Source organism: Chaetodon trifascialis, chromosome 24 (assembly GCF_039877785.1).
Source record: "Chaetodon trifascialis isolate fChaTrf1 chromosome 24, fChaTrf1.hap1, whole genome shotgun sequence".
NCBI classification, from domain to species: Eukaryota; Metazoa; Chordata; class Actinopteri; order Chaetodontiformes; family Chaetodontidae; genus Chaetodon; species Chaetodon trifascialis.
In genome coordinates this window covers 13,188,770-13,211,061 of record NC_092079.1, presented here as the reverse complement: position 1 = coordinate 13,211,061, position 22,292 = coordinate 13,188,770, and the positions used below count along the sequence as shown (strand labels likewise).

At 47.4% G+C, this 22,292-nt stretch overlaps 2 protein-coding genes across 4 annotated transcripts; both read left to right on the top strand.

Annotated features, from left to right (window-relative positions):
• Nucleotides 1-174: 174 nt before the first annotated feature.
• Nucleotides 175-6,419, top strand: timmdc1 (translocase of inner mitochondrial membrane domain containing 1). Of its 3 annotated transcripts, none has more exons than XM_070994054.1 (8): nt 175-717; nt 1,498-1,820; nt 2,687-2,852; nt 2,952-3,040; nt 3,310-3,377; nt 4,059-4,137; nt 5,374-5,484; nt 5,587-6,419. In XM_070994054.1, exons 2-8 carry the CDS (start codon nt 1,519-1,521, stop codon nt 5,735-5,737), a joined length of 966 nt encoding a protein of 321 aa, XP_070850155.1. In that variant the 5' UTR covers nt 175-717; nt 1,498-1,518; the 3' UTR covers nt 5,738-6,419. The 3 variants fall into 3 exon arrangements, with proteins under 3 accessions (XP_070850155.1, XP_070850154.1, XP_070850156.1); XM_070994053.1 differs by having other exon boundaries at nt 182-355; XM_070994055.1 differs by having other exon boundaries at nt 188-355; nt 1,436-1,820.
• Nucleotides 6,420-10,085: 3,666 nt separating this feature from the next.
• On the top strand, nt 10,086-18,893 carry LOC139352012 (ATP-binding cassette sub-family C member 4-like). Its single transcript, XM_070994025.1, has 30 exons — nt 10,086-10,156; nt 10,249-10,369; nt 10,495-10,719; nt 10,795-10,884; nt 11,031-11,194; nt 11,281-11,406; nt 12,778-13,027; nt 13,177-13,284; nt 13,363-13,452; nt 13,537-13,728; nt 13,982-14,076; nt 14,274-14,360; nt 14,435-14,531; nt 14,651-14,869; nt 14,961-15,086; nt 15,177-15,214; nt 15,290-15,399; nt 15,518-15,664; nt 15,751-15,830; nt 15,911-16,061; nt 16,152-16,271; nt 16,355-16,465; nt 16,544-16,644; nt 16,728-16,919; nt 16,990-17,145; nt 17,231-17,320; nt 17,401-17,573; nt 17,730-17,835; nt 18,150-18,284; nt 18,405-18,893. Exons 1-30 carry the CDS (start codon nt 10,101-10,103, stop codon nt 18,417-18,419), a joined length of 3,771 nt encoding a protein of 1,256 aa, XP_070850126.1. The 5' UTR covers nt 10,086-10,100; the 3' UTR covers nt 18,420-18,893.
• Nucleotides 18,894-22,292: the final 3,399 nt, after the last annotated feature.

The following is a 22,292-nucleotide window of genomic DNA, read 5'->3' as shown; positions in this document are numbered from 1 at the left end:
TACAATTACACACACAATTACAACATCTGCAACAAGCGTTATATACAGAAATTATCTGCACAATGGTGCTCGTACATGCAAAACACTGAGTTCCTCAAATCGCTTCTTTTTACTATCTGAAGTAGTGCGCGCTCGGTCCTCCACCGACAGGCGGCGCTGTCTTTGCTGCGCTCTGGCCGAGGTCAAAGGTCGGGACGCCGGCAGGATAGAGGAAGGTCACCGTTGAGAAACAGCAGAAGGGCAATAATGGAAAACACAAATGTAGACACTAACTACAGTTAATATGAATTTAGCAAAGTTTCGGCATTTCGTAAGACAAACCGTTCATTGTTGAGGAATTCCGTGCCGCTCGCCGGTAAGCTGCTTTTCCGCTGTGATAGTAGGGAAGCTAATAGCATGCTAAGTGTTAACGGTAAAGCTCCCATTATCGGACAGACGTGATAACTTTTTAGCTGTACTTTATTGACAACCAAAGGTGTGTAAACAAGTGACTGACATTCAGACCTCACTTTCACGTTTAAGTAGCTCGTAAAATGTAAAGTTGGTAGGTATATGTTCCGCAAATAGGAGTGTTGAGCTTTTAAGCTAGCTTCGGTTAGCTAATAGCACCGGAAAGTCAGCCTGACACAGGTGTGCGAAATCAAGCTGATTGAGGAAAAATCAGCAAGTGAACGGACGCTGTGCAGGACGCCGTTTAAGACAGTATTCGGGCTTCAGGTGACTTTATTTTCATTATTTATTAATATTTAGAGTTTTTGTTAGTCAGAAATGTGTTCTATGAGATGACGCTGATAGTCACAAATGCCCATGTCAAATGACCACCGGCCAAAACACCGTTAATGAGTGCTAGCTTGCTAACCTCGCTCGGCTAATATGGATAAAGCGTCGACGTATAACATTTCGAAATGATAAAAAATAAAGGCAGGCAATTGTTCATATTGTGTGAAGTTGTGAGCAGAGATGTTGTTATCTGAACTGGACTAAAGATAATGTAAATTATTGGTTCGTCGACTTTTTTTGGTACCACAATCAAGAGCAAGTCCGTAGTAGCCGAGCGAGGTTATCGTACAGCGGCACGTGTTTAAATATTTATCATTCACTCTTAACAGAAATGCTTCACAGTTGTTGCTCTCATGTCACTTTTAACAGACATTATAACCTTCCCGAGTCTTTTAAAGTCATATAAGTAAAGATACAGAGATTTATCTCTGACCTTGGACCAGCCAACACAGCCTGCTCAGAGGACCTGCGGGTCCCAGCAGTAAATGAAAAGCCCCGTGACTCATTTTGAAATGGAGAAAGAAATCTTTTCCCACAAAGTCTGCTTGTGTGCCCAGCGTGTTTTGATATGACTGCACCATTCAACAGCTGCTGAGTTGGACGGCCTGTGTAGCCCTGTCAGGATTTCATTTGCCTCGCGGCTGTTTATTTTGAGGTTGGAGCTCAAGTCGAGGTAGTGAGTGCAACATCCCAACCCGTGGCCATGTGTTTCTGCAGCCCAGCGCCAGCTGAAGCGTGATGGATCCAGAGCAGCACAGAACTGGCCTCGCCCTGCAGAGACGTCAGGCAGATTCAGCCCCCCGGGGCACGCTGAGCACCGGCCTACTGCAGGGCCTCATCCAGAGCGCCAGGCCTCCGTCCTTCTGCTTCCTGCTCCCCAGGGTCCACGCAGCCGATGTGGGGCCTGCACAGATGCCCTCCTCCTCCACCAGTTCCGCTTCTCCACCCATCCCCTCTCCTCACAGCGTGCCAAGCAACATGGTCGGCCCAGAATTCCCAGACACAGGATGGGACCGCATCAAGGACCTCTTTAACAAAGAGTTAGTATTTCTCCTTCTTCCTGACTTGTGGTATTTAACTCAATAACTTGTCGTGTTTTGTTGAGCTGAAAGAAACTGTGATTTTTGTATTGTGGTGAGTTTACACTCCTTTTCATACTTTCACTGCAGTAGTGACACAAGTTTGAATGTTATGCCTCCTTTAACACAACTGTCACATTCAAGTGTGCAGAATTTATTTTACATTTGCTTTTTTGATGACGGCTGTAGAATTGTTAGTAGCCCTTGTCAGATCCCCCACCTGTCTAAAGTAATGAGACTGTGGGTGTCAAGGTGTGTTTATTTCTAATCACACCTTTTCACCTGTAGTTCAGGTGTGGAAAAGGCAGAGATGCCTCAGTGCTACATTAGAATACAGTGCACTCTGTCTTGTGAGGCTCACCTGCTCTGGACTGAGAAAGCTACATTTTTAGTGAAATGCCAGAATATGTGTGCAGTGTCTCCATGCACGTAGAGAGAATAGTTATACAAGTGTAAAAGCACAAGACCCCCATCCTCATGAACATCTCATCGTGTATAATTGTGTAAGAATATACAAGGGTGGAATTTATTTGTTTTTAGTTCCATAATGCACAATCCAGTTATATTTCTACTTTAGCATGTACTCACATATACTAATTGTTGCCACATGCTTACACACATCTGTTCTTTAGTGAAACATTTTTGTTCCCATTAGACCCACCGTGCAGTTGTTTGCAGCCTGTCCTGGAAAGGAAAATGTTTATAAGTACAGGACATCTGCATTATTCATGGTTACAATTGTGAGAAGTGCTTTTTAATACTGTGGAAAGATGAGGGCCAGGTGGCACTGAGCTGATGCTCAAAGTGCTCCTCTTGTCTCCTTGCAGTGCGACACAGAGTTACCCTGAGGAGCTGACCAGTGTGGTAAAGAGCGGTGTATTTGCTGCGCTCGCAGGCTGGATCTACGGAGGCCTGCCAGCAGCTCGAGACGCCAGGCAGAGGTACATCCAAGCCAGCCAGGCGGAGATCTACACCAGCCGAGTGGACGCAGTGGTAAGTGGGTGAATGAATGAAAGGCTGATGTGCATTTGTGCTGCAGAGAGTTTCCAGGAAACAAGACATGTTAAATAATGTCCTTTCTGTCTAAATCAGCGCTCAGCCCACAACGCAGCGATCCGTGGTTTCGTGAGGTATGGATGGAGGTGGAGCTGGAGAGTGGCTGCTTTCGTCACCTTGTTCAAGTAAGCAAACAAGTCGATTACACCAGTTTGGTTTAGAGTTTTATTTGAGAGGAAGTTTTGTTGTTTGGAAAGGAGACCTTGAACATCTCGCAAAAATAAGTTGTTGTCAACTGTTTTTAGCTCCAGCTGCAGTCTGTTGTAATAAGGCTGAGCAAAATCCAACTTATATTAGATTGTGTATTTACTGGATTGTTTTTATTTCCAGTGATCATCCTCCCTGAATCTTCAGTTTCAGTCTCTTTCCCTTGTGTGTTCCCTTCCCTCTGTAGTTCTGTCAGCACGGGGCTGTCTGTGTACCGAGACGAGTACACCCTGAGCCACTACGCTGCAGCCGGAGGTGAGTCCCACGGGCTTCACTGGGGTCAGCAGAAGAGTGAAATGGTGACTTTGTCTAGTCTTTTTGAGTGAATCCACTGTGGGTCATGTTCTCAGAGCAGATGTACACCCAACAACCCCTGAATATTTACCTTGAGCAAAATAGTCACGTTTTTCCTTCCTTGCGAGACCAGATGAGCGGGCAGGTGAGGGTCAGGGTGCCAGCCGTGAGCTCCACCGTCCCCCCTTCACATCTGCCTGAGGCCCTCTGTTGCACCTCATTCCTCTCCCCTCCTTTCCGGTCATCTCTCTGCTGCAGCTGTCTAAATAAAGGCATACAATAAAAATAATAACAAAAGATGGATTCAGAAATTCGCTGTGTGGAAAATGTGAGTTTATATGGTGTTTGCTCTCTGGTGCTGACAGTGGTGATGGAACTTTTCTAATCTTTGTTTAACCTTATGACACATAGTCGAGCGAGTGGAGCACACATGCCAGCACACTGAGTTTTGTGTGTGTGTGTGTGTGTGTGTGTGTGTGTGTGTGTGTGTGTGTGTGTGTGTGTGTGTGTGTGTGTGTGTGTGTGTGTGTGTGTGTGTGTGTGTGTGTGTGTGTGTGTGTGTGTGTGTGTGTGTGTGTGTGTGTGTGTGTGTGTGTGTGTGTGTGTGTGTGTGTGTGTGTGTGTGTGTGCGTGCGTGTGCAGCTGTGACTGGAGGCCTTTTCAGACTCAACCTGGGCCTGCGAGGGCTGGTGGCGGGGACAGTCATCGGCACAGTGCTGGGGTAAGGTTGGCCTCTGCATCCGGTCCGGTCTTGCCCATTGATCACCCAGATGTTGAGCTTTTTCCAGACGCTGTAGTTTGTGCCCTGAAGTCGTCACAGATTCCAGCGACATCGTCAGAAGCTGTTGTTTTTCACAGACGTGCATATTTGTTCATGTGTACGTATCCACAGTGATGTCCGTGTGCTTGAGAGCAGTGAGCACTCTGGCAGCCAGCTGCGCCCCTCCCAGCTAGCCTCTGTTGCCCAGCTGAACCCCATCCCACCCCCACCCCCCCACCTCCAGTTCTGTTCACAGTGCCAGAGGGACTCATGTGCGATGCAGAGGGCCATGTTTTGGGTACTAGAGCAAGGAAGCAGGCCAAGGCAGCAGCTGCCCCTCTCCATTTATACCCTCTCTGTTATTCCAGCCTCTCATCTCCATCAACCATAGTCTGATCTGGACTTATGCTTCGGTCTCCTCAACCCTCTCCTCTCGCTCTGTCCCACTTTTCAGTCTGGCCACTTTGAGCTGAGCGCACAGAGCCAAGAACAGATTTGAATTTGATCGTGTAATCGAGATTGATTCTGAGGTGTTTGATGGTGTAACAGACTGGGGGGACTGCTTTGGATTGTCTCTGATCATCAGCTCCATGTTGGCTCAGCCTCGCTCTGCTCCTGTGGGCTCCACCCCCCCCCCCCCCACCATGTTTGCCCGAGGGACCAGCCACCTGGAGCATTTGATGTGTGCAAACAGCCCCAGCCCCGGCTATGCCAGGTGCAGCAGGGGCAGAAAGGGTGAAACGAAAGCGGGAAACTAATCGGAAAGCACATCACGCTCCAGATCTCAGCCCACAATCAGCCCCTCGTTCAGGCATGTGGCAGAGGTGTGACTGGAAGGTTTGGGTGGGGCTTGAAGACTTTTATGACTTTTTATTGTTTAAAATAAAGCATGGAGAAAAGGTGGTTAAAGGTTTTATGTAGTTAGTGTCGCAGATTTGACAGAACCTAAATGTGACAGCTCGCTTTGCTTCAAAACAGATCATGCAATCAGGATCCAAGAGCTTCAGGAGCCTCTTACAGACCCCGTTTCCCCAGAGTTTTATTTTATATATGTACAGTAGCTGATGTTTTTGTCTGGTTTGCAGGGAGTAAAAACGGTGCTCAGGTGATAGAAGTATAACGTGTTTTTCTGCTTCGTGCTGTTTTAATGCAAATGTGCTTTATAATTCCTGATTATACAAACTCACCTCTGCTCAGGATTCCCACTGGTGCTTTGATCATCGGCATGCAGTCTCTGGCAGGAGAAGCCGTCATAGAGAGGAGGAGGCGGCAGCGCAGGGAGCTCTATGAACTCAGACTGAAAGAATGGTTTGAAGATTTGAATTGTTTTCACTCGTTTGTGGGCTATTTCACTAAGCTTTTACTGCTGTCTCGATGTTCACCAGTCGCTCTCCTCCTTTCAAATCTAAGGACGGCGCGTCTGCAGCTGACAGACGACTTGATTGGAGATCTGAGTGCCAGCGCTCAGGCGGAGGAAACCAAGAAGGACCTGCAGAGGATCCATGAACTTCTCAGTTCACCACCGAACGAGGACGTGACTCAAGATTCACGCAGCCAATGACAGTAGCTGCCTTACTGCCCGTTAGTGCACAATGAAGGTGGGACTTCACACACCTGTGGGGATAAATGGTTCACTTCTTTGCCTGGACTCCACACACCTTCTCTTCTGACTGACTGGAAACTGCATCACATCACAGTTACGGGACGCTGCTCGTCAGCAGCTCCAGCTGCTCTGGGTACAGTGGTTGCACTGGTGTGAGTGTGCTTGTGTTGAGTGTCAGACACTGGGAAGAAGGACATTCTGGGGAAAGTGAGGATATTTTGGCCAGTTGTCATGGTTACGGTTAAGGCGAGGAAGCGCATTAAGTGATTGAAGGTCTTCACAAATGAAGCTGTGCAACTTTCTGTGTGAGTGTGAGGCAGGTTGATTAAAAAAAAAAAAACGACCACACATGTTCATCTTCTTGACAAAAACATATTTTTTAATTGAACCCTTCTGCAACTTTCAAATGCAGCATCTGATCAAAATAAAACACTGGGTGAGTCAGAAAAGGGAGCAGAGGAGCACAGAGTTAGATGAATTCATATTGTCTTTGTGATTCTGAAGCTTTACTTGGACTCCATCGACAGCGGCTGAACTTTAAGTTTGTATTTGTCATTTTGACTTGATTTGATATTATACAGCATTGAACTCATGTGACCCAAAGTCGCCACTGTAATGTATTCAACCTAATAAAATACTGAAAGAAGCGCAGCGTCTCCTATATTGAGATCAGAATCTCGATTTGATCTCTGAGTAGATCAAGTTGAGAACTTATCTCAACGCAAACATGAAGATAAGACGCTATGACACATCTTTATATACCCGTGTGTTGTGTAAAATGATACGTTAATGAACCTTGTTTCATCTCCTGTCCTCAGGTAAGTGAGTAAGAGTCCAACACCGACACTGACCCGACCTCGTGTGTTATTTTTGGAGCTCCTGACTTTCACTCAGTATGTTCACGACATGGACTCTTACAAACGTCAGTTCCTGTCTGTTACCAAGCGGCTTCTTTCTCATGTCTGTGTGATGTGTCGTGTGCTTTTGACTGTGCCTCTCGGGCTTTTCAACAACTAGGTCAAACATAGCCTTGGTCCCTGGTGTAAACAAGATGTGACACAGCAGCAGCTGGGGCCCAGGATGCAGCAGTGACTGCTGACGTGCAGGTGGACAGCCAGTAGAAACAGACTGAGGAAGCCTTGCACTCCAGTGCGTCAGTGACGAGATCTTCAGGTAAATTTAAAACGTTAGAAAATGCAGTTTCCTCTTTGGTGTGAAGTCAAACTGAAATAACAGAGGGGAATATCTGGATGCAGATATTTCAATTTAAGGCCTTTTCCCTTTGTTGAGTGGCAGTGTTGGTTTAGCTAACCTTAGCTAAAGATGTTAAAACCTGTAGGCTTCAATGGACACTGGTCCCCGCTGCATTAGAAATTATCAGCAGTGAAAAATGCTTAGAAAAATGTCAGCAGTGTTGTCATCCCCTCCACAAAAGATGAGATAAAACCTCTAATGATCCCGAGTAGCACACTGACAGAAATACGACAAAACAGAGAAACTGACACAGATTGAAACTGAATGCAGGCTGGAGAGGCTGTGGCTGTCAGAGCTTTGATGTTTCCAAATGGGCCTTCACTTCCCTCTAGTGGTGGCTTTGTGAAACTGCACATGCTCTTTACATTATAAGGAAAATCAAAGTACATGATGCCACATTTATCTCTGCGGCTTTTAGACATGACAGTTTTCCTGCTATCCCAACCCAAACCAGCTATTCACAGCCAGCACGTGCAGATTTCCCCTAATCTCATGCATTTAAAGGCATCAGGCCAAATTAAAACCAGTCAAAAAGACGCTATAAATGAACCAACGCAGTGTGCAGCATTAATGCCTGTATAATACTCTCATGTAGTGATAGTTGAGCACACAGGCCTCGTTTCTAGACTATACTTAAACTTAACACTTAGACTAAACTTAAACTTAGCACACACGCCGCTCCGCTCAGTTGCTGCTTGGACTCCACCCCAAGTGCCCGCGCTTGTAAACTTCGGTTAAAGCACGTGAAAACGCCTTCATCGGTGATGCCGCCTTCAAGTGCTGTGCGTGCATATGGACTCTCCAACGTATGGCGCGTGCGTTAAGTCCAATGCGGCTGACCCGGAAACTTTTCTGTAGTTCCTTTGCTTACTTTGTGCTGGATCCCCGCTGCTGAAAGCAGATCAGACATAAGAAATATAACAAAGGGCCTCACCAAGGAGACTGGAAGTATTTTCCTGTGAACAGTAACAGTGTGATAAACAGCCTTTCTAATAATGACGCAGGGCCATCCTTTCTCAAGGCCAGAGTGTTTTTATCCTCTTGTGTACAATGTGTACAGTTATTCTTAGTGTGTGTCCTTTTTATTGCTGTGTTGAACTGCTTAGTTTCTCCCACGTGGGATCAATAACCTCTTATCTAATCTCACTCACCCTAACCCGCTCCAAATTCATCATCTCTGACAGCGACACCCTCACCTGTCACCGTTTCGGATTGACAACGCGTCGAGCCGCACGTGAACACGACGCGAGCCTGATAAGCTGCAGCGACGTTATTGGCCGAGTTGGCGCGAGTGCGCATGTAGTGCCTGAGGCTGGGGGTGAGAGTGAGTGCTCCTGAAGTTCTGCACATGTAGAGTTGTCTCCGTTGAGGCGGGGGCGCAGCAAACCTCAGTGAAAGCCCAGACGACCATGACGATACGCAAGACAGATGGCAGGCAAAATCCGCTGGGAGCTGCCAGCTTTCTGTCCAGGCTCTTTCTGTGGTAAGTGCTTCTCCGTTACTGTATTGAATTGTGCTGCATGCTGCGAAAACGCCGGCCAAACAGTGAGGGTGGTGACCCAGTCAGCTGATTTGGTCTAAAGTGCTGCTGTCAGTGTTGTTGTGCAAAACAACTCGGTTAAACAAACAGTTTATTCTGACACATTCAGCCACTTGTTGCAGCTCAACTGCAACGTTATTTTACTTAGATTTTTTTTTATATATAGCTGAAGTCTCTGCCTGCAAGCCCTGGAGGTGCATTCTGCTCGTTATTTGGGGAATGTATGTTCCAGCTGCACTGTACTTTACAATTAAGTTGGCCCCCTGTGTCAGCAGTCCATATGTGACAGTCAAAATCAGCCTCAAAGAACAAGTCTGGACTCAGGCCAGTGGTGGAAACCGTGCTTCAGTCGGGGTTCACAGCATGTTTTCAGGTCAATCAATGTGTAACATTCAGGGAGAGAGATGCAGAGCTGTGCTGCAGAACTGAAACAGGAGAAACTCAGTGACACCTAAAGTCCTACCCAGGTGAAAAAAGTAGTTTCAGTTTGAAGGTTTACAGTCGTGAATGTGTTCACAGGCAGCGCTGGTAGATAAGCCCTCATAAAGCAGTTATCTCAGGCTGATTAAAGAGTTCACCTAAACAGATATGTTTTTAACGCCCTGAGCAGATCTTGCTTCTTCCAGGTGCAGGTTTGAAACTCTGCGTTTCTTTAGATTTTGCCTCAGGGCAAACCGCTCCTCGTTACCAATTAGCCGGTGAGTGAGGTCAAGGAAGTCCAACCTTCTATGTCTGCTTTACTCTGGTCTGCAGGAGGGAAAGACACAGTGTCATGCAATGGACGTTTTATTTTTTAAAAGTTCTGAATCTGCGAGCTCCTGAAAACATTTAACTTGTCCCCACAAAGAGGAGATGATTAGATCAGCTCCACACATTCTTGTTGTTGTTGGTGTGTTTTGATTAGATCTGCACTGCAGACAAGCAGTCAGATGTGCATGTCTGGGGACTCGTGATTCACCTCATTCACCTGCTTACATCTCAGTGTAAAGAGGGCAGGAATTGAGTTGTATTTTCAGTTTCAGTTTGTACATCAACAATAAATGCAATTAAAACAGACAGGAAAAAGCCTGTTTGAGGAGCTCCAAAATCAGCCGGTGGGAGGTTGGACACACGGTCACGCATGCTCGCCCGGTAGAAATGTTGGTTAAGATGAGCTTCACTGCTCATGTCACCTTCAACGGGATATTAAAGGCATGTTTGACAGTATGTTTGAAATATCTGCCTGCAAATCAAAACCTGCTCTACAAGCAGTCAAGTGTTTGCAGAAGCCATCTTCAAACTGCAGGTTAAACAAGTTGCCTTTCCCTACCACAGGTATGAGATGAGTCAGGCACGACGCTGATCTGATCGGTACAAAACAATTAATGAGATGTTTTAGCATTGCATCCATGGACAAAGCCTGTGAACTGAACCAAATGCATTATTACTTGTGTGTCTGCGTCCTGTTTGACTTGAATCCTCCCTGCTTTCAGCTGGTTAAGCCCGCTGCTGCACCTCGGCCAGAAGAAGAGGCTGGAGGAGAGTGACATGTACCGCGTTCTTCCAGAGGATCAGTCTGAAGTGCTGGGAGAGGAGCTGCAGAGGTAAAGGTGTTCGCTGAGACGCACCTGTTGTCCTGGCTCGTCCATCACTGCTCCAGTTCAGTCAACGTGCTGTTTTATGCCCTTTGCTGCAGATGTTGGGATCATGAGGTCAGAAAGGCTGCAAAGGAACTCCGGAAGCCCAGACTCGCCAGAGTTCTCATTCAGTGCTACGGGAAGTCCTTCGCTGCGGCCGGGCTGTTTGTGTTTTCACTGGTATGCTCGAGCTGTCTGCTTCACTCTTGTCACATTCGCAGGTTAGACGCACTGGTTTTGAATTGTGATGATGCTGCAGTGGTTTAAGCTTTCCGCTGCCTCGTGTCTCTTCTCACGCTCGTCAGGAGGTCATTAAAGTCGTCCAGCCGCTTCTTCTGTGGAACATAATCCATTACTTTGAGAGTTACGACCCAGACGACCAGAGGAGTCTCAGCGCCGTGTATTGTTACGCTGCTGCGATGTCCCTCTCCGCCTTCGCACTGTCCATCCTCCAACATCTCTTCTACTACCACCTCCAAAGAATGGGCATGAAGATGAGAGTGGCCGTTTGTCACATGATCTACAGGAAGGTCAGCGAAGGTGCAGAAATATGCCGTGAGCTCTTGCAGTCGTACTCTCCGGGCTGACCAGGTTTCTCTCTCCAGGCTCTCGTTCTCAGCAGTGAATCCATGGGCCGGACCACCACCGGACAAATCGTCAACCTCCTTTCAAATGACGTCAATCGACTGGACGAGGTACAGAACAACACGTTCACATGAGCACATAAAAAGGTCTCTGCATGTTTAGAAATGTCGTTGAGAGTGCTGACATTATCCCAGATGTTTCCAACAATGTTCAAACCGGCAGGGTAACGTTGCATTTCATCGTCTCCATCTTGCAGATTACTCTCAATCTGCACTACCTGTGGGTGGGACCTCTTCAAGCGACGGCCATCATGGTTTTGCTTTGGTACGAGATCGGAGCCTCGTGTCTGGCAGGTGTGGCGGCCATCGCCCTCATGATGCCAGTGCAGACCTGGTTTGGAAACCTCTTTGGCGTCTTCAGGTAGGGAACAAGATGAGACGGCCGATCTGTCCGCTCGACAGCGCGGTCGAGTATTCTTCAATTTGTCGTTATTTAAATGTGTGCAGGAGCAAAACGGCCGTTCTCACTGACAGCAGAATCCGCATCATGAACGAAGTGGTGTCTGGCATCAGGATCATCAAGATGTACGCGTGGGAGAAGCCGTTCTCAGCTCTGCTGACTGAAGTCAGGAGGTAAGGAGAAAATCTGTAGTATGCAATCTTTGCTGGGCAAAAATGGGAAATTTTAGGACTTAAACTGGGACCACTGGGGCATGTTTCAACCTCCCCTCCTCCACTCAGAAATCTTGTCTGTGTAGAATTATTTTTAAGAGGCAGGTTTACGGCCATGATTTGTGACATCGGAAATATTTGACAAGCCAGTCGTGGTTCAAGGCTGAGACAAGGAGAGGTTGTCAGACTTTTGAAAAGACATGTATTTGTGCAATGGTAGATTCAGAGGTTGACTGGACGTCTTTGCTGTGGAACCAGTTTGTGTGTCATCATAATCATCTCTGCTGTCTGTCGTCAGACGCAGCCATTGCAGAGGTTGCTCAGTGCGCAGTATGGCCAGGGGCACTCTGGGCCCCCTTAATGAGAGCTCCACCCTCCCCCCTGTTGCACATGCATAATAAGACTTTCAGGTGCTGCTCAGTCTCAGTCTGTTTTCATTCAGAGCCTTTGGAACAGTCTAGACTTTAGAATCCAGGTCCTGTGGGGTCTTTAACTGGCTTTAGCTGCTCTGCCACAGTAAGCAAGACACTGACTTCAAAGCAGACAGTGGAAGGTTCACGTCACGTCAATAGCCTTATGGCATGAAAAGACAAACATGACATGTAAGTTGTGAGAAAGCTGTTGAGCATAAGAGGATTATTCAGATCAAAGTTCCAACTTTTTAGAGCGAGCTCGTGGAACATTCCTTGTTGCTGTGGTAAAACAGCTGGGTGGTCTCAGAGACGCTGAGATGTTCATTTTTCTTTGTTAATGATAACCCTTTACACTTTTAATACATCATCTGCTAACGCCAGGAAACCTCTTAAAGGGACAGTGCACTCAAAATACATCACGCTCCTCAAGCCATTTTGGCTTGAACATTGAACTTTGCGAACATATTTGTGCTGAAGTGGATTAAGCTGCAGGGTTTGAGCCTCTTTACTGTGCTGACGGCCTTTTACAGCCAGACTGATATGCTCAGTGTCTTCATTCTCATTTACACATTAACTCTGTGAAATCATGGACCTGAAGACATTTGCCTCCCAAACACACAGCGTTTGTTTGGAAAACGGGGCTTAGACAGACACTGCAGTGCCATGAAGAACAAGGCCTGCTCTCATTTAAAAACAGAGGAGCAAACATCATGAACAAGAAAAGAAAACAAGTATGGACCCACAGAAATCAATGGTGCTTCCAGCCCTCCGGGCTTTATTACTACTATGAATAGAATTTGTTCAGCATTCTTCAAAAGTGTTAAAAATGCAGTTAAAACACCATTTGGGCATTAAACAAAGTTCACCAATGCAGCCAGCTCACCGTGCTCACTCCTCTGCATATGTTGTCTGTTCCCAGGAAAGAAATCAGCCAGATAATGAAGAGCTCCTATCTACGAGGACTCAACATGGCCTCCTTCTTCGCCAGCAGCAAGATCACCGTGTTCGTCACCTTCACCGTCTACGTCCTCCTGGGCAACAGCATTGCCGCCAGCACTGTGTTTGTCACGGTTTCCCTCTGCGGGACCATCAAGCTCACGGTCACCCTGTTCTTCCCACTGGCCGTGGAGAAGCTGTCAGAGACGATAGTCAGCCTCCGCAGGATTAAGGTAATTCCTCTAGTCTTTATTGCATCACATACATTCATGTATGTACATTCATTTCTGGAGTTAATGCTCGTGAGAATTGTGGCATTTTAGTGCTGGAGATGGTTAAAAAGAGTGTATGGATCACTGCATGTGTCATCAACCCCCCCCAGACTTTTCTCCTGCTGGAGGACCTTGAGAGGAGAAACCTTGGACTCCCTCTAGAAGAAAAGAAGGAAAACTCTATTGAGATTGAGAAGCTCACCTGCTACTGGGACAAGGTGAACGAAGTGATGTGAAATCACTGCCTAAAGGCTGGTTTGGTTTCTTCAAAGTCGTATTTCTTTGTTTCCTGCCAGAGTCTGGATGCTCCATCTCTGCAGAACGTCTCCGTCACAGTGAAAACAAACCAGCTCCTGGCTGTGATTGGCCCGGTGGGGGCCGGAAAGGTCAGTGCGACCGTCTCTAATAAACTTCATCTGAGCGCGCGCAAAGGAAACTGTGTGAAACTGTCCTGTACATGTTCCCACCAGTCGTCCCTGTTGAGCGCCGTACTGGGAGAGCTGCGTCACGACACAGGAATGCTCAAGGTCAAAGGTCAGCTGTCCTACGCCGCCCAGCAGCCCTGGGTGTTCCCAGGAACCATCCGCAGTAACATCCTGTTTGGGAAAGAGCTGAACCCCCAGAAGTACGACCAAGTCATCAAAGCCTGCGCTCTGAAGAGGGTGAGCTCCAACACAGTACTAGGTACACCCTCTGGTGGCCATGTTGGACGTCCTCTGACTGTGCGTGTGTTGGATTAATAGTGTATTTTTTGCCACTAATACAAACATATTGATGCCACTCATCGTATTTCTTGTCATGCTGTAGCACTGTGAGATGGACAGTTAGTGTTATGCTAATAGTGGCTAATGTAGCTCCAACTGGAGACACTGAATAACACCAGAAATATCGCCTCATGTTTGTCTCTGAGCGCAGGACATGGAGCTGCTTCCAGATGGAGACCTGACGCTGATCGGGGACAGGGGGGCCACACTCAGCGGGGGACAGAAAGCTCGAGTCAACCTGGCGAGGTCAGAACAGAGAAAGCACGAAGAAACAACCACCAGTCATGTTTGTTTCCTGACATGACTGATGCTGTGTGTGTGTGTGTGTGTGTGTGTGTGTGTGTGTGTGTGTGTGTGTGTGTGTGTGTGTGTGTGTGTGTGTGTGTGTGTGTGTGTGTGTGTGTGTGTGTGTGTGTGTGTGTGTGTGTGTGTGTGTGTCTCAGGGCTGTGTATCAGGATGCAGACATCTACCTCCTGGATGACCCTTTAAGTGCTGTGGATGCTGAGGTCGGGAAACATCTTTTTGAACAGTGAGTGGCCATCCCACATTAATTTAGACTTCTCAAACAGTTTTACAGTGTGTGTGTGTGTGTGTGTGTATCAGGTGCATCTGTGGCCTGCTGAAGAACAAGTCTCGAGTCCTGGTCACCCACCAGCTGCAGCATCTGAGGGCAGCCGACCAGATTGTGCTCCTCAGGGAGGTTTGTGCCCCGGCAGAGGGAAATATTTCTCCTGCCTTGAACATTTCAAGTATTTCCTCATAAACCAGTGAGGACAAATATGCTTCACTCTGACGTCTTCAGCTGTGTTTGTCTCCCAGGGTCACGTCCTGGCTCAGGGCAGCTACAGCGAGCTGCAGCGCTTGGACCTCGACGTCGCGTCGCTGCTGAGAAGCGACGAGGAGCAGGATCAATGGTCTCGAACATTCGACCCCGACAGACAGTCGTTACACAGCCAGAGGACGGATCGCTCGCACGGCTCCCACTGTTCCAACAGCAACCTCCTGCCACCTGAGAGCAGCGGCTCTGACCAGCTTCCTGTAGGTACATTTTCAGAATAACATCAGCATTATTTGACCAAGTCTTTCCTCGACTGTATCATCATCAGCACTGATCGGTAATGGCCTGCAGGTGCCTCCTGCAGAGGAGACGCGAGTGGAAGGAAACGTTAGCGGCCGCGTTTACCTCCAGTACTTCGCTGCAGGCTGCAACCCTCTGCTGTTAGTGTTCGTAGTGCTGCTCAGTGTCGTCGCTGAGGTATTCAACACCTGCAGATAAATAAACCCATTTTCATTTGTGAGGTGTCATTTTTCTGCTTCACATTAAATGCTTTGTCTCCATTTAAAGGTTGCATACGTTCTGCAGGACTGGTGGCTGGTTTACTGGTGAGAGTTTTACCTGTTGATTGATGGGAAATTGAGTAAATCACTGTAGCTGACATATTTGTTATTAACCCACAGGGCCAAAGAAGAGTTCTTCAACAGCACAGCCGACAGTGCGAAACATGACTTTAATGCTACTTGCTCGAATCAACAGTTGGATCTCACATTTTACCTCAGCATTTATTCAGGTAAGCCGTCCAATCCGTAATCTGTCCATCCGTCCGTCCCTGTGTTGACGCGGTCGGCCATGTTGTGCTCTGCTTCGAACCACACCTTTAAAGGTTGTCGTGCTGCTTTTGCTCTCAGGTTTGACCGCTGCTGCTGTGGTGTTTGGCTATGCCAGGAGTTTAGTGATCTTTCACGGGTTGGTGAGATCATCTCAGACTCTGCACAACCGCATGTTCAGCGCTGTCCTCCGCACACCTGTCCGCTTCTTTGATGTCAACCCCATAGGTGATCCAGTTCAGAGAGCCGCTGACACTTAAACAGTCAAAAGTAGAGACCGTGTCTCTGAGGGACTTTGCTTTTCTGCTTTCTAGGAAGAATTCTCAACAGGTTTTCCAAAGACATCAGCCAGATGGACTCAACGCTCCCCATCACCTTGGTGGACTTCTATCAAGTGAGAGATGGTTCCCACACCGTAGAACGTCTGAACTCCAAACCTCCCTCAGTGTTCTGACGGTGTGTCGTGCTTCGCAGTTATTCTTGCAGAATGTTGGCGTGGTGGTCGTGGCGGCCTCGGTCATCCCTCTCATCCTCATCCCTGTCGTTCCTCTGCTGTTCTTCTTCCTGTACTTGAGGCGTTTCTACCTCTGCACTTCGCGAGACATCAAGCGTCTGGAGTCTACAAGTACGCATCATCCCACCAACACAAAGATCTGCTGACTCTTGCTATTAGAAATAGAGCGGCTTTCACCGCTCTTTGTCATGTTTCTTGCAGCTCGGAGTCCAGTCTTCTCCCATCTGTCCTCGTCTCTTCAGGGCCTGTGGACGATCCGAGCCTTCAGAGCTCAGGAGAGGTTGCAGAAGGCGTTTGATGCTCATCAGGATCTGCACTCAGGTTCTCTGTCTTAGCCAACATTGTGACTTCATAGAAACCTCCACTGTCTGCTGAGCGTGCTCTGTGCTTTCTCTCTGTGTCAGAGGCGTGGTTTCTGTTCCTGATGACCTCCCGCTGGTTTGCATTTCGCCTCGACAGCATTTGCTCCTTATTTATTACCTTTGCAACATTTGGCTGCATCCTTCTTAGAGATGGTGAGCAACGTGTGCACAGAAACACTGCTCATGCACACCCAGCATGTGGTCTTTATCTGGTGTGTCTGTGTTTGGAAGGACTCGAGGCCGGAGAGGTGGGCCTGGTGCTGACCTATGCTGTGACCCTGGTGGGAAACTTCCAGTGGACGATGAGGCAAAGTGCAGAGGTGGAGAACATGGTGAGACCTGAGTGACGGTTTTCTCATGGCGTTGTCAAAGCCCGGTACATCACCTGTGTGTGCTGCATCTCTTCTGTCTTCAGATGACGTCAGTGGAGAGGGTGGTGGAGTATGCGGAGCTGAAGAGTGAAGCACCCTGGGAAACTGAAATGCGTCCTCCTGCTGATTGGCCCAGCAGAGGCCTGGTGACCTTTGACCGGGTGAACTTCTCCTACAGTGATGATGGACTGCCGGTCCTCAAAGACATCAGCGTCACCTTCCAACCCAACGAGAAGGTGAGATATCTGAGATATCTGACGCCGCCGCAGTCGGATGATGAGTCATAGTCTGCGTTTCCTGTGTCAGGTCGGCATCGTGGGAAGGACCGGCGCTGGGAAAAGCTCCCTGGTCTCAGCTCTCTTCCGCCTGGCAGAGCCTCAGGGGAAGATCTACATCGACGGCGTTTTGACCTCTGAGATTGGCCTCCATGACCTGCGCCAGAAGATGTCCATCATCCCTCAGGTGAACAGACGCTGACCTCCTCTGAAGACTTCGGCTTGTGTTGTATTCAAGTCTTAACGTGGCCTCTGCTCCCTCTGTAACACAGGACCCGGTGCTGTTCACTGACACAGTGAGGAAAAACATGGACCCTTTCAACCAACATGCTGATGAAGACCTGTGGAAGGCTCTGGAGGAGGCAGGTGTCCAATCCGCTCTCACGCTGTCGGTCACACACTCTGCAGGTTTCCCCTGACCTGCTCTCCACGTTCCCCGCAGGTGCAGCTGAAGGCTGCGGTGGAGGAGCTGCCTGCTAAGCTGGAGACAGTTCTGGCCGAGTCAGGCTCCAACTTCAGCGTGGGCCAGAGACAGCTGGTGTGTCTGGCCAGAGCCATCCTGAGGAAGAACCGCATCCTCATCATCGATGAGGCCACAGCCAATGTGGACCCCAGGTACTGCTGACAGCGCTCACTCCAGACAGTAGACAGCAGCAGAATCTGCCTGGACAACTTCCAGTTTTGTACCAAAGTGTTAACGTGTTTTTTAACAACTACTTTATTGATGTTACATGTGGTAAAATAAGCTGCATGTCTCTGATGTCTCTGCAGGACGGACGAGCTGATCCAGAAAACTATACGGGAAAAGTTCAGAGACTGCACTGTGCTGACCATCGCCCACCGCCTCAACACCATCATAGACAGCGACAGGATACTGGTGAGTCCCCTCTTTTTTCTGTTTAATATTTTACTTAAGAAAAATGGCATGTAATATAGGGAGAGATATGAATACACATTGAAAGTATTTTTGACACAGAATCAAAGTAGCTCTGCCAAAAACGAAATAATAAGAAAATAGGACAGGAATAGAACATATGAGTTATAGCAGTTATAGTTAGTCCTGCCAGTTCTAGATAGCAGGATGAAGCATGACAGTCCCTTCTTCTGACTCACTGTCAGAATCAATATTTTAGTTGTTGTGCTTTGAGCTGTTAAACCACAGATTAAGGATTGTCTTTATCCTGCTTTAAGGTGCTGGACAGTGGGACCATCCAGGAATTAGACTGCCCCCTGACCCTGCTGCAAAACAAGGAGGGTGCTCTCTACAAGATGGTGCAGCAGACGGGTCAGGCTGAGGCCGCCGCCTTGCTGGAGGCCGCCAAACAGGTGAGGTGGAAATGCCACATTAAACGTGTCTGAAAATGTTCCTGTCTGTAAAATATGCTTCTGGTTAGATGCCGTGTAGCTATTTGAAATTACAAATCATCTTTTTCCACTCTGTGAAAGGGAGCACAGTCCTGACAGCCTGAGGCCACCTGGGCTAGAAGATGTTCAGACTGCTTGTCCACAGTCTAACAGAGTCCAGATGTAAGTACTGTGACAACACCTGAAGGACCTGAGGCCTTCATCCATCAGACCTGAAGGATCATGTGTTTGATCTCCAAAGATACCTAATAAAGACAACTCCATTGGCCAAGTTCTGGCCAACAAACAGGTGGTGTCAGATTGTCATCGTTGCATCACTGGTCTGAGGCAGGGTCCTGCATCTACGACCTGGAGATAAAACCAGATATTTGTTTGCTGTGAGTGCATTTTTGTTCAGCCTTATGCTAAGCTAACCATTCCATCTTTAGCTCTCCATATTTAACATACAGACAAAAAGATTTTTTTCCTGCAGTTGTTTCTATCTTTACCTGTAGGTGGTGATGCCTGCAGCTATTAGTACTTGGTTATTTTACCACAAGTTACATCAATAAAGTGGTTGATTAAAGTGTAAGGATGTCTGCATGACCTCTGATGACCTGATTCCTATGTGTTTTTCTGTAATGAGCAGAATATGAGTGACAGAGAGAGGGGTAACCTTACGGTGTCAACAAACTCTCAAAGTCCAGACAAACTGGCCACAGTTGGCCAGGTGTTGTTCAATGTAATGTATTTTCTGTTTTCTATTGTTTATTTTCAACAGAGAGCGAGGATAGAGGGAGTAGTACAGCCTTGTGCCACTAGGAGGCAGTACATGGCAGTGCATGTGTCTTATGTTTGTCAATTAATGGGCTTCATAAAATGTCACCTGGATCTTGTTTTTTTCAGCATAACCCCTTACTTGTACATCTCCAAGTTACCCAGGGGGCAGAAGCCCCCTCCCGTAACCCCCCACCCCCCGCTTTAGCCATTGGTAACCCCGGGTATCGTACCTCACTGCCTCACTGGCAGGTGCTTCCCAAGCATGAGAGGTACCCATTGAGCTACCGAAGACTTTGCACCAGAGACTCTTCACTGAGGGACTTTGACTCAAATCTACGTATGCATGTATGTCTTTGTTTGTATGCGTCTTCGTCTGCACGTATGTGTGTGTGTGTGTGTGTGTCTCTTCGTCTGTTTTCGTCCTTGTGTCTTCTTGTACGCTTGTGTGTTCTTTTGTCCTTGTATGTATGTATGTTTGTGTGTGTGTGTGTGTGTCTTTTTGTCCTTGTATGTGTGTGTGTCTCTTCGTCTGTTTTCGTCCTTGTGTCTTCTTTTACGCTTGTGTGTGTGTGTGTGTGTGTCTGTCTCTTCGTCTGTTTTCGTCCTTGTGTCTTCTTTTACGCTTGTGTGTGTGTGTGTGTGTGTCTCTTCGTCTGTTTTCGTCCTTGTGTCTTCTTTTACGCTTGTGTGTGTGTGTGTGTGTGTGTGTGTGTCTGTCTCTTCGTCTGTTTTCGTCCTTGTGTCTTCTTTTACGCTTGTGTGTGTGTGTGTCTGTCTCTTCGTCTGTTTTCGTCCTTGTGTCTTCTTTTACGCTTGTGTGTGTGTCTGTCTCTTCGTCTGTTTTCGTCCTTGTGTCTTCTTTTACGCTTGTGTGTGTGTCTGTCTCTTCGTCTGTTTTCGTCCTTGTGTCTTCTTTTACGCTTGTGTGTGTGTGTGTGTGTGTCTGTCTCTTCGTCTGTTTTCGTCCTTGTGTCTTCTTTTACGCTTGTGTGTGTGTGTGTCTGTCTCTTCGTCTGTTTTCGTCCTTGTGTCTTCTTTTACGCTTGTGTGTGTGTGTGTCTGTCTCTTCGTCTGTTTTCGTCCTTGTGTCTTCTTTTACGCTTGTGTGTGTGTGTGTGTCTGTCTCTTCGTCTGTTTTCGTCCTTGTGTCTTCTTTTACGCTTGTGTGTGTGTGTGTGTGTGTGTGTGTGTCTGTCTCTTCGTCTGTTTTCGTCCTTGTGTCTTCTTTTACGCTTGTGTGTGTGTGTGTGTGTCTGTCTCTTCGTCTGTTTTCGTCCTTGTGTCTTCTTTTACGCTTGTGTGTGTGTGTGTGTGTCTGTCTCTTCGTCTGTTTTCGTCCTTGTGTCTTCTTTTACGCTTGTGTGTGTGTCTGTCTCTTCGTCTGTTTTCGTCCTTGTGTCTTCTTTTACGCTTGTGTGTGTGTGTGTGTGTCTGTCTCTTCGTCTGTTTTCGTCCTTGTGTCTTCTTTTACGCTTGTGTGTGTGTGTGTGTCTGTCTCTTCGTCTGTTTTCGTCCTTGTGTCTTCTTTTACGCTTGTGTGTGTGTGTGTGTCTGTCTCTTCGTCTGTTTTCGTCCTTGTGTCTTCTTTTACGCTTGTGTGTGTGTGTGTGTCTGTCTCTTCGTCTGTTTTCGTCCTTGTGTCTTCTTTTACGCTTGTGTGTGTGTGTCTGTCTCTTCGTCTGTTTTCGTCCTTGTGTCTTCTTTTACGCTTGTGTGTGTGTGTGTGTCTGTCTCTTCGTCTGTTTTCGTCCTTGTGTCTTCTTTTACGCTTGTGTGTGTGTGTGTGTGTCTGTCTCTTCGTCTGTTTTCGTCCTTGTGTCTTCTTTTACGCTTGTGTGTGTGTGTGTGTGTCTGTCTCTTCGTCTGTTTTCGTCCTTGTGTCTTCTTTTACGCTTGTGTGTGTGTGTGTGTGTGTCTGTCTCTTCGTCTGTTTTCGTCCTTGTGTCTTCTTTTACGCTTGTGTGTGTGTGTGTGTGTCTGTCTCTTCGTCTGTTTTCGTCCTTGTGTCTTCTTTTACGCTTGTGTGTGTGTGTGTGTGTCTGTCTCTTCGTCTGTTTTCGTCCTTGTGTCTTCTTTTACGCTTGTGTGTGTGTGTGTGTGTCTGTCTCTTCGTCTGTTTTCGTCCTTGTGTCTTCTTTTACGCTTGTGTGTGTGTGTGTGTGTCTGTCTCTTCGTCTGTTTTCGTCCTTGTGTCTTCTTTTACGCTTGTGTGTGTGTGTGTGTGTCTGTCTCTTCGTCTGTTTTCGTCCTTGTGTCTTCTTTTACGCTTGTGTGTGTGTGTGTGTGTCTGTCTCTTCGTCTGTTTTCGTCCTTGTGTCTTCTTTTACGCTTGTGTGTGTGTGTGTGTGTCTGTCTCTTCGTCTGTTTTCGTCCTTGTGTCTTCTTTTACGCTTGTGTGTGTGTGTGTGTGTCTGTCTCTTCGTCTGTTTTCGTCCTTGTGTCTTCTTTTACGCTTGTGTGTGTGTGTGTGTGTCTGTCTCTTCGTCTGTTTTCGTCCTTGTGTCTTCTTTTACGCTTGTGTGTGTGTGTGTGTGTCTGTCTCTTCGTCTGTTTTCGTCCTTGTGTCTTCTTTTACGCTTGTGTGTGTGTGTGTGTGTCTGTCTCTTCGTCTGTTTTCGTCCTTGTGTCTTCTTTTACGCTTGTGTGTGTGTGTGTGTGTGTCTGTCTCTTCGTCTGTTTTCGTCCTTGTGTCTTCTTTTACGCTTGTGTGTGTGTGTGTGTGTGTCTGTCTCTTCGTCTGTTTTCGTCCTTGTGTCTTCTTTTACGCTTGTGTGTGTGTGTGTGTGTGTCTGTCTCTTCGTCTGTTTTCGTCCTTGTGTCTTCTTTTACGCTTGTGTGTGTGTGTGTGTGTCTGTCTCTTCGTCTGTTTTCGTCCTTGTGTCTTCTTTTACGCTTGTGTGTGTGTGTGTGTGTGTCTGTCTCTTCGTCTGTTTTCGTCCTTGTGTCTTCTTTTACGCTTGTGTGTGTGTGTGTGTGTCTGTCTCTTCGTCTGTTTTCGTCCTTGTGTCTTCTTTTACGCTTGTGTGTGTGTGTGTGTGTCTGTCTCTTCGTCTGTTTTCGTCCTTGTGTCTTCTTTTACGCTTGTGTGTGTGTGTGTGTGTCTGTCTCTTCGTCTGTTTTCGTCCTTGTGTCTTCTTTTACGCTTGTGTGTGTGTGTGTGTCTCTTCGTCTGTTTTCGTCCTTGTGTCTTCTTTTACGCTTGTGTGTGTG

Excerpts from the sequence above, each read along its gene's own strand:
- LOC139352012 (XM_070994025.1), top strand. The coding sequence starts at position 10,101 with ATGTACCGCGTTCTTCCAGAGGATCAGTCTGAAGTGCTGGGAGAGGAG. Across the intron at positions 16,062-16,151 it reads CAAGCGTCTGGAGTCTACAA|CTCGGAGTCCAGTCTTCTCC; the intron begins GTACGCATCATC and ends TGTTTCTTGCAG. Across the intron at positions 17,836-18,149 it reads TAGACAGCGACAGGATACTG|GTGCTGGACAGTGGGACCAT; the intron begins GTGAGTCCCCTC and ends TCCTGCTTTAAG.
- timmdc1 (XM_070994054.1), top strand. The coding sequence starts at position 1,519 with ATGGATCCAGAGCAGCACAGAACTGGCCTCGCCCTGCAGAGACGTCAG. Across the intron at positions 2,853-2,951 it reads CCAGCCGAGTGGACGCAGTG|CGCTCAGCCCACAACGCAGC; the intron begins GTAAGTGGGTGA and ends TGTCTAAATCAG. Across the intron at positions 3,378-4,058 it reads CCACTACGCTGCAGCCGGAG|CTGTGACTGGAGGCCTTTTC; the intron begins GTGAGTCCCACG and ends GTGCGTGTGCAG.